This window comes from Marmota flaviventris, chromosome 9 (assembly GCF_047511675.1).
Source record: "Marmota flaviventris isolate mMarFla1 chromosome 9, mMarFla1.hap1, whole genome shotgun sequence".
Classification (NCBI taxonomy): Eukaryota; Metazoa; Chordata; class Mammalia; order Rodentia; family Sciuridae; genus Marmota; species Marmota flaviventris.
This window is the reverse complement of record NC_092506.1, coordinates 13,412,685-13,423,927: the sequence shown is the minus strand read 5'-3', so window position 1 is coordinate 13,423,927 and position 11,243 is coordinate 13,412,685. Positions and strand designations below refer to the sequence as shown.

The window sequence follows — 11,243 nt, the reverse complement described above, 5'->3', positions numbered from 1 at the left end:
TCGTTGCAAAAATATTCTGAGTGTCTTCTTAATTATTCTCATTATTGCTTTGTGTATATTGTGCCTGTGTGTAATATATTTCATGTGTAATGTATTTGTGTATATTGTGCATGTCTGTAATATATTTCAAGGCCTAGGAAGTCTGGAAAAGAATGATTTTTCAAAAGACCTGTTCAGGAAACAGGCTATTCTCCAGCCAATAAAAGAAAAGCTATAGGAAGCCAGAGGGGGAAATCATAGAACCCACTTCCTGGCAAATGCACAAGGGTTCATGAGTTAGGAGAGCAACATAGAAACGCCTGCAGGGACCCTGAGAATGTGGGAGCTGAGCCAGCCTGGGAGTAGGGTACTGGTTCAATTTCATGCTGAGGAAGCAAAGCAAAGTTCATGGGGCATTTGAGGGCAGGGACCCCGGTTCTGCTATTCATCACTCATCTCCATTTCCTCGAACTCACAGTCCACTCCATTACCCATTTACCCATCCTCTTCTCCAGCCACATGCAAAGCCACTCATTACTGTCTTATGTCCAGGGCCACTTTCACAGAGGCACATAGTTCCACTGGTTCCAGTCACAGGACATGGGGATATTACCCAGCCTGAGGGTCACTCGTTGTGTGATGTGGTTGGCCTTGTCCACATGAGCATACATGGGGAAGCCAAGTTTTCCCAGAGTCTGGATCTGGCATCTGGCGATGTGATAAAGGAGACTTTGACCTCGGTACTCAGGCACAGTAGCTCCTATTCGCAGCTCTCCAGTCTGGTCCATCATGGTCCAGCTCACAGGGGTCCCCTCAGGCCCCAGCAGACAGAAGCTGGGGAAGGTCCGGATACAGCGCTCAATGAATCTCTGACTTCTTTCATTGCCACCAAAATACCAGAATTTATTCACCAAGGCAGCATGGGTAATATCCAGGGTTGAGTGTTTAAACATCTCTTGGTCGCTATTGAGAACAAGGGAAAAGACCAATCCTTATTATCACACACATTGTGAAACATTTCGTTTCCCCTCAAATTGTCCTGAGAGGCAAACAGAAGCCTATCTAAAGTCAGCCAGACTGCTGGTTCCTATCAAAACTGCTTGTGTGGCTTGGCTTGATCAGTTAATCTCTCACTTTCTCCTTTTTCTCATCTGGTGACTAGAGATGATAAACACACCTCCTTAGAAAATCACCATTAGGCTTCAATGAGTCAGTGTTTATTGGTGATTAGATCCAGCACCAGGCAGATAAAAATTATTTACAGTGTTTCATTTGGTTTTGTCTATAACCCTGCAAGGTAGTTAGCTCAGGTGTGATTATCCCCATTTGACATAGAAAAGTGGCATAGAAAATTTGCTAGCAAGCAGGAAAGTTTCTGTTTAGAATTGTGGAACCTTAGAATGTTGGTGTCTGAGGACCTTGGCTATTTTGTTGAACAAACGAGAAAGTGTAGTCCCGAGAAGGACACCATGTTCATAGCCATGAGAGAGTGAAATTCTGTTGTTTGAAGCCCCTTCCAGTTTGTGTTAATATTTTTGACAGTCCTAAAACCCTAACACAGGAGACAACTTCAGTGGTGACAACTGAATGGTGCAGCTTGACTCCTATCAGACTTACAGGGACTTGGATTTGTCACCATCGGGAGATGCGTTCTTTCCATCCAGCAGCGAAGGAGCCAGTTTCTTTGCTGTGTCATGTACCATGTAGAGAAAGCATTGTGTGTGCTTGACTTGGCCCGAATGAATGGCTACAAGGTTTTTTATCACCTTATCCAGGCTGGCCTGTAAGCCTAGATGGGGGAAAGCAAGGCATCATATGAGATTTCATCCTCCATTAATGTTTGGGAAAAACTGCCCAAAGGAGTCGGAAGGTATGTGGACAGAAGTAACAAATCACCTGTTCAGTCATGATATAGGCATTAGATGAAAACAGTTACATCACTCCCATATATTTTAAAATTTAAAATTAGCATAATATCACAGGTCTTGAATACATCACGGGACAATAAAGGTGACCAAAGGAGATGAGGTGTAGAGATATTAACTAAAATTTACTGGTCAATTTCTAGGCACCGTGCAATAGATTGTTGCTATAATGGTCCCAGATTATTCCTGCCTAACTAATCTGATTGTCTCTCTGAAATGACTTTGGACATAGCCAGTTAATACGGCTTGGCCAATGGAATGAGAGCAAATGTGATTTAGTAAGAAGCTTTTCAATGTTGTCTTTTGGCCCCTCAGTACATGTAATGGTTAATTTGAATTGTCAAATTTATTAAGAGATGCCAAGGATGAAGAGGATTATGGGTGTGTTGATGAGGGTGTGTCCAGGAATGATTGGCATGTGGGATACCCAACTGAAATGGAGACCCTCTGTAAGCGTGGGCAGCATCGACCAATAGGATGATGTCTTGGATGGAATAAAAGTTGGAAGAACAAGGAAGCAGAAGCAGATGCAAGCTCCATTCTTCTTCAATGGGTTCTTGATTACTGTTGGGATTCTCTGAGGATGTCGGACTCTCGCTTTTTCACTCTTGCAAAGTGGATTCTCCAGAAACCTTTGGTCTCACTAAGATCCCTCTTTTCTGGCGCTTCAGCCTCGTGGACTGTGCAGCCACTGGTTCTTCCCATTATGGACTATCCAGCTTCTGGGCATGAAGCCAACTTAATAAGTCTGCTTTTTATACTTCCTGTTGATTCGGTTCCCCTAGAGAACCCTGACTAATACAGTGCCCTTTTAACTTTACGTGTTGCCCAGCCTATTTCTATCACTGTAATAAAAAAAAACAGTGCAAACAAAGCTAGTGTCACAGGCAGGCTTGGGACCATGACTAACCTGGTCCTACCAGCTCATGGATGACCCTCCAGCTGACTATGGCCACACGGTGACTCTAGGTGAGACTAGCGAACAACCTAGTTGAGCCTAGCCCAAAGTGCTAACTCCCACAATTGTGAGCTAATAAATGATGGTGGCCTTAAATTGCTACTTTGAGAAGGTCTGAAAAATCTAACTGCTAAGCATTTCCCAGTCAAGGTCTCATTTAACCCTCAAGGACTCTATTTTTCAGTTTTATTTTATACTCAATAAATATTTTATGTTAATATTTTATGCATAAGGAAACTGACTCACAGAGAGGTTGTTACTTACCTTACATCATTCAGCTAATAACAGCACCAGCAAGGTTGCAGTCTTGATAATCTGACTCCAGAGAGCATATTCTTACTTACCAAGATACTCCTTTGTGAATTTGACAGTGTGAAAAAACAGAAACGGAACAAAAGTTTTGCTCCCATCCCCATGTTCTTTAATAGGTCCTGGACACTCTGGAGAGTAAATCATGAGTCCTTAGCTCCTAGGAAAACGTATTACTCAAAATTTCCTTTTTAAACCTTATATACTGCATCAACCCGTTTCACTAAGGAGGGAGTGGCTTCAGGAATGGACAGAAGAATGAGTGTCTGGATCCTGGAGGAAAGATACTGTGGTGTGCAAGGTGCTTATTCAAAATAAAAAGTGACCCCACAAGTGTATTCAGGCAGGAGATTCCAGCAGCCAGAACAATTCCAGTTCTTACTTTGAATCTGAAAGTGTTGCTTCCAGTTGATGACTTCCGGTGAGCTAAGGAATTCCTGACAGTTCTTGGGATCCTTGGAATAGATCTGGTAAGTATTAGTGTAGTGATCAAGGTCATCTGTCATTTCCTGTTGGGGTTAAGAAAAGAAGAATCAGCCAAAATGTTTGTAGTTGATGATTGTCAGTACTCCCTTATATCATGATATTTTAAAATACAAAAATTAGCATTTTTTGCCTTTACTTATAAATTATTTAGGATCAAGTCAAGGACTCCCTTATACAGTTAAAAATGAAAAATATCCTAACTCTACTGTTGCTTTGAAATTTCAAAGTAATTCAATCAAAACCATTTTCCTATACCTCCATAAAACTCATGTAGAAGAGCTAAAATAACAGCCGAGAAGAAAGAAAAATCTCTAGTTAAAAGAATAAGTTTTGCTTTGGACTATGCACATGTCCTTATTATAATTCATATAGATAACAGGGTAGATTAGACATCTATAAATGATAAAACCAAATAAAAAGATATTGAACTCAATATGCCTTCTTTAAAAAAAGAAAAGACATTGTTAAACAAACTCCAAGTCCATCAAGCAAATGAACAACTGCATTCATAAACATAGATATTCAAACACATCTAGCAAATTTATTGAAACCAGGATAGGATTATTTGAATGTGAAGGAACAGAAAAAAGAAAAAAAATTACTTCAACCAGTGTAGCCTCATTTATAAGTCCTTTTAATCTTCCAATATCAAGAAATATTAAACAAAAATACACTTGCTATTCAGCTATAACACCATGGATCACACTAGCAATTTTCCTGCCTTCCCTTAAAAGTTTTTAAAAATTTGTGTTCAACACTGTGTTTTAGTAAAAATTTCACTAGGAAGCAACTCTGACTCTCTCCCTGTAACATCTACCTCAGGTAGTACTTTTTCTTCTGCTTTGTTTCACTGACTTCACTGTGGACGCTTGGTTACAAGGCAGTCCTGCATCTCAGTAGGAAGAGCCTTTCAGTAAGAGTTTGTGATTTAGTATGAATGAGTTGGTATGACTCCAGGACTGGTGGTTTTCAAACACAGGAAATATTTTTCACCTTAGGCTAACAATTGAAAATGAAATTAGGATCTGATTTATTACAATATAGAAATCTAGCCTAGGAAATGCTCTCTCTCTCTCTTTTAATCATACAATGTATTTTAATAAAAAGCTTTACTTCTCAAATCATCAGTAGCAGCAGCTTCTCCAACTGATTAAATTTACTACATCTTTTTTAAAATTTATTTTTTTAAATTTTAATTTGTTAGATATGACAGCAGACTGTATTGCAATTCATATTATACATTCAGAGAACAATTTTCATATCTCTGGTTGTACACAAAGTAGAGTCACACCATTTGTGTCTTCATACATGTACTTAGGATAATGATGTCTATCTCATTCCATGTCTTTTCTACCCCATGCCCACTCTCTTCGTCTCCCTCCCCTTTGCCTTATCTAGAGTTCATCTAGTCTTCCCATTCCCTTCTGCCCTCCCCACCCCATTATGAATCAGCATCTTTCAATCAGAGAAAACATTTGGCATTTGGTTCTTTGGGATTGGCTAACTTTACTTAGCATTATATTCTCCAACTCCATCCATTTACTTGCAAATGCCATGATTTTATTCTCTTTGGGGCACTGGCTTGTAAACAAAATAAAATAATGAAGAAGGATGAAAGTGAATCACAGACTTTCTCCCTGTGCTACTACTGTGTTTTGTTTATTACCTCTGTTTCTGCCCATTTCACACCAGGGTGAATTCGTTTAGGAGCTTCTGTTCTCCAGCATGTGAGCTTCTTGAGTTGGCATCACTATAGTTCCTTTCTGTTTCCCTGGGGTCTACCCTATTGCCAGGCTCCTGGTACACATATGGCAGACATGAACACAGAGCCATATTCATTCTCACTGGGCAACTTACCTGCTCCTCAGGACGAATAACCAGAGTATTAAAATCAGGCCATTTGTCCACCAGGGCCTTAAGCTTGAATGGGTTCCCCTGGTTTATGTGGAAGACAGTTCCAAACACCTACACATTTCAACAAAATAGGAGTATCAGCACGTTACACAGAGATATGTGTTTGACCAGAGCATGTGTTTGACCAGAAGGAGGCTTGCTTCTTCTATGAAGTCATGAATTTTTTTAAGATTGGAAGGTACCTAACATATGTCTCTGTCAAATGGCTCTTTGGTTCTACTTGTTTGCTTGAATAAAAATATCTTTAAAAGATATCCATATAGTAAAATACGACCAATACATACATGATCATTGTAACTCCACACCATGTACAACCACAAAAATGGTAAGTTTTACTCTATGTATGTATGGTATGTCAAAATATCTATCTACAAAATACTATGTGTCAAAATACATGCTCACAAAATATATTAGTGAGACAAGGACTCACTAATTTCCTTGGATCAAGGAAATTTTGTTCCAATTTCCACAAGGATCCTTCCTGTGGCCCTTTTATAATCAATTCTGTTACTTCTCTACTCCTCACCTACTCCTCACCCACTGGTGACCATTAACCTATGCTCCATTTCTGCAATTTTTTCACTTCAAGAATTTTATATAAGTGGAATCAGTGCAAACTTTTGGAACTGACTTTTCCCATAAGCTTTTGGGATTGGCTTAATTCATCTAGAGAATTATGCAAGTATCAACAGTGGATTTCTATTTATTGCTCTGTATTTGTGCAGAGTATGGATGTATCATAGTTTGTTTAATCCTTCACCCACTGGAGAACATCTGGGTTGTTTCCAGTTTTTGCTATTTTAAATCAAGCTCTTATAGACATTCATGTATTTCTGTTTGTGTGAATATTAACTTGCATTTCTCTGGGGCAATGTCTCAGGAGTGTAATTGCTGGCTGCATAATAGTTACATGTTTAGTTTTTAAAGAAACTTGCAAACCCTTTTTCTGGTATGGCTGTACCATTTCAAATTTCCATTAGCAACAAATTAGTGATCCATTTTCTCTGAATTCTTGGCCAGAATTTGGGATTTGGACTCCTGTTTTGCTCAAATGAGAGTTGAAATGGGTTAAGGGGAATTGAAATGGACTGTGTGAATTCTATTTCTAGCCACAGCTGGGCAAGTTATTCAAGTTCTTGCTGCCTTAAACCCATCTTGTTCAACATGGGGAGAACAGCAATATCCTTTTCCTGGGAGTGTTTTTAAGTTCATATGAATTCATAAATAAAGTCTAGTGGATGGTATATGGTAATGCCAAGTAAGAGCTTGCTGTTGTTACCACTGCTTCTGTCCCTTGGGTCCCAGTTGGCTCTGGCGCTGGCCTGTTCTGAATAAATTTAGCTCTAATTTTAATTGGAAGAAAGAGATTTTTTTAAATAAGTTACTACTTTCATAATTGACCAAATGTTAGAAAATGTAAAATAAGTAAAAGGTGCATAATCAAACCCTTTTGCAACAAATTTGTTGCATTGTATAATCATTTCTAGGTCTCCCTCTTTTATTTATTTATTTTTATTTTTTCATTTTAATGAAATAAGATGTGACCTATTCCAAGAAAATACATGGTAGTTAGCTTCTCATCTGACACAAATATCTAAAAATTATTATGTACTTAAGTCAACCTTTTAAAGAAGAATCAGGAAATTTCCAGTGTCATTGTGAAAGATTCTTTGAAAGTAAACAATGACATTGGGGGGGGGGGGCAGTGAGTGAACCCAGGGCCTTGTGCCAGCACTCTTCCAACTGAGCTATATCTCCAGCCCAACAGTGAAATTTTTTTGGTGTTGGTTTTTTTGTTTTGTTTTGTTTGTTGTTGTTGTTGTTTGTGTTTTGTTACTGGGGATTGAATTCAGGGGTGCTTAACCACTGAGCCACATTCCCAGCCCTTTTTAATATTTTATTTAGAGATAGGGTCTCACTAAGTTGCTTAAGGCCTCACTAACATGCAGAGGCTGGCTTTGAACTTCCATCTTCCTGCCTCAGCCTCCCCAGCTGCTGGAATTACAGGTGTGCGCTACTGAACCCCAGTATTTTTAGTTAGCAAAGATATATACGTATATATATGTATATATTGTGTTTAATATATATATAAATGGAAAGATTTTGACAAAATTGCAAAATATTAAATATGAAGAGAATAAACAAAATTTTTAAAACCAGATTTCCAACCAATAAATGTTAATTAGAATAATAGCAAACTTCTCTGTCAGAAAACAATTGAAATAATATCATCATAATGCAAGGGTAAAGACCTTTCATTCAAAGGTCTACTAGCAGATATATTTAAACCAGATAAACCTTCTGATTAGCTAAGAATGAGAGAAAATTGATAGCTTTTTAAAATTAATAAAATTAAAAACCTTTCCAAAATATGATCTGAAGGTGTATTTTTTATTGACATAGCCTCTGTTACTATAGAATATAGTTTTGAATTTTCTGTTTACCTCATTACATTTTATGATCACAGGGACTTCAAATGATTGAAATTATTCAATATGGCTATATTATATGGGTAACAGTTTTGATCAATAGGCCTATTCTTTTTTAAATTCTAATTTGTTATGTATGACAGCAGAATGCATTACAATTCATAGTATACATATAGAGCTCAAATTTTCATATCTCTGGTTGTATACAAAGTAGAGTCACACCATTTGTGTCTTCATACTTGTACTTAGGGTAATCTGTCCATCTCATTCTACTATCTTTTCTACCCCCACACACCCTTCCTTCCTCTTCCACCCCTTTGCCTTATCTATAGTTCATCTAATCCTCCAATGCTCCTCTCCCCCACTATGAATCAGCATTCTTAAATCAGAGAAAACATTTGGCATTTGTTTTTTGGGGGATTGGCTAACTTCACTTAGCATTATATTCTCCAACTCCAGCCATTTACCTGCAAATGCCCTGATTTTATTCTCTTTTAATGCCGAATAGTATTCCATTGTATATATATGCACATTTTCATTAATTATTCATCAACTGAAGGGCATCTAGGTTGGTTTCACCATTTAGCTATTGAGAATTGTGCTGCTGTAAACATTGATGTGGCTGTGTCCCTGTAGTATGCATAGCAATATATTTTTTTTAATATTGACTTCACCTTAGTGAAACCTGTTTCCTCTTCTTGGATGTGAGTGTAATGTGGATCCCTTCAAAGGGGTGATATGAACTTCCTGAGGTACAACACAAGTGCATTCCTGACACTGCGTAGGTGCTCTGTAAAAGCTGTGTTCCTTCCCACCTCTGTCATTGTAAGATGCAGCTCTCTGTTTCCCAGAGAATGTCCCACTCTCACCTTTAAGGACTCAGGGAGGTGCTTCAGCAAGGACTTCTCCAGCAGCTGCAGCATCTGTGGACCCTGCAAGTGGAGCATCTTGGCAGGAATCTTAGCCTCAAGAGACAGCAACTACAACAAGAAAAGTCACGAATGGGAAAATGCTTGTTGCCATCTGTCTGGACTGCCACAACAGAGCACCACAAATGGGATGGCTTACAAACAACAGGAACTCATTTATTACACTTCAGGATCCCTGAAAGCCCAAGACAAAGACCCAGGTGGATTCAGTGTCTGGTGAGTACCTGCTTTCTGGCACCTTCTAGCTGTGTCATGCCATGGCTAAAGGGACAAATTAGCTCTCAGGGGTTTCTCTTAAAAGGACACTAAACCCTTATAAGAGACACAATTCATGTTCATGAGGGCCTTACCTAAAGGTCCCCAATTCCTAATACTATAAACTTGGAGGACAGCTTTCAACATATGAATGTGGGGGATACACAGACTTTCAGACCGTGGCAATGCTAAACCAACAGGTTCTAGATCCACACAACTTTACCTGAAACTTAGTAAGTCACAGTAAGATGAATCTTCCCATTTTTAAAATGACTGTCTTGAGATAAGTGATAGTCATTTTATTTATTTATTTATATTTGTTCTAATTAGTTATACATGACAGCAGAATGATTTCAAATCATTGTACACATATGGAGCACAACTTTTCATTTCTCTGGTGTACAGTGTACAGTGTACAGTGTACAGTGTACAGTCACATCATTTGTGTGCAATCATATATATACATAGGGTAATGATGTCCTTCTCATTCCACCATATTTCCCACTCCCATGCTCCTCCCCTTCCCTTACTCCCCTCCACCCAATCCAAAGTCTCTCTATTCTTCCCTTCCCTTGTAGCTCCCAACCCCCAATCTGGATCAGCATCCACATATCAGAGAAAAAATTCGGCCTTTGGTCTTTTGGGATTGGTTTACTTCATTTAGTATGATGTTCTCGAACTCCATCCATTTACCTGGAAATACCATAATTTTATTCCCTTTTAATGATGAGTAATATTCCATTGTGTCTAAGTACCCACATTTTTTTTATCCATTCATCTATTAAGGGCATCTAGGTTGCTTCCAAGTGTAGCTATTGTGAATTAAGCTGCTATATACATTGATGTGACTGCATTATGGTACAGTCACTTCAGATTCCTAGCTTTGCTGTGAAACACAGGAGTTTGAAAAAGCACCATGAAGGTTCTGAGGTTCCAATTCTTAGAAGGCCGATGAGACAAGAATATCAAGTTCTGGGCTCCTATTGAACCTAAGACCTTGTTCAGGGCCTTTTATTGGTGTTACTTAACCAAAATCCTCATCGACCCACAAAGAAGGATGAGATTGGCCAAAAGCTAAGGGCTCTCTTCCTGAATTTTTTTTCCTTTTCACTTTTTTATGCTATTGTAAATTTCACCCATAAAGTTACATTTACTTTAACTAACATTTAAAAAAATATTCAGGTGAATCTTTTGGGATTAAGTTGCTTTTCTCCAATATGTGTTTTTGGCATCTTTGTCAAGGATCAGATGATTGTAGGGTGTGGGTTTGTCTTTGTGCCTTATATTCTGTAGCACTCATCTATGTGTCTGTTTTTATGTCAGTATCATGCAGTTTTTGTTACTATAGCTATGTAGTATAATTTGAAGTCAGGTATTGTGAAGCCTTCAGCTTTACTTTCTTAACTTAGAATTGCTTTTGGCTGTTCTGGGTCTTTAATTCTTTCAAATGAATTTTAGGACTGATTTTTTCCCTAGTTCTATGAAGAAGGTCATTGTTACTTTGATGGGGTAAGCAAATATTTTGAGATAGGATTTTGCCAAATTGTCCAGGTTGGCCTCAACTTGCAATCCTCAATCTTTGGAATCCTTGGCTTCCTTCTCTATATAAGCTGAGAGAAATTCCAATTAATGTTCAGTCAAAAATCAGTGCCACCAGTCACCTGGAAAGCACCACAACAGAAAAAAACTGGGGGTTGAGTAACCTCTAGCCTTTGCTCTGTCCATGGGCAACACAGCTTAGGAAGACACAGAGAGAGGCTTTTATCAGCATAGGTTGTGTTATTATTCATTCTCCTCCTCCCCCACCTCAATCAAGTACTTTGGTGGGGAGGAAATTATTATTTAGACTTTTTTCTTTTTTCCTCTTCGTAATTTTTTTTTCTCTTTTTATTCATTTCCCCTTTTCATGTTTCTAGTTTCTTTTATTTGTTGTTCAATTTTTCAATTTTAAATTTTTTACCTTTTCGCTTTATTTCATTCCCCCGTTCTTTACTGTTGTTATTAATCTTATTTTTCAACACTTTTTTTTTATAGTGCCAGAAACTGAGCTCGAGATTCA

The 11,243-nt window shown here is 38.3% G+C and overlaps 1 protein-coding gene across 1 annotated transcript; it reads right to left on the bottom strand.

Moving 5' to 3' along the window:
• Positions 1–539: 539 nt before the first annotated feature.
• On the bottom strand, positions 540–8,947 carry LOC114100091 (glycine N-acyltransferase-like protein Keg1). Its single transcript, XM_027944719.2, has 5 exons — positions 8,870–8,947; positions 5,515–5,622; positions 3,554–3,680; positions 1,597–1,768; positions 540–942 (listed from the first exon to the last, which is right to left on the bottom strand). The coding sequence occupies exons 1-5, from the start codon at positions 8,945–8,947 to the stop codon at positions 540–542; spliced, it is 888 nt and encodes a 295-aa protein (XP_027800520.2).
• Between the last annotated feature and the right edge of the window lie 2,296 nt (positions 8,948–11,243).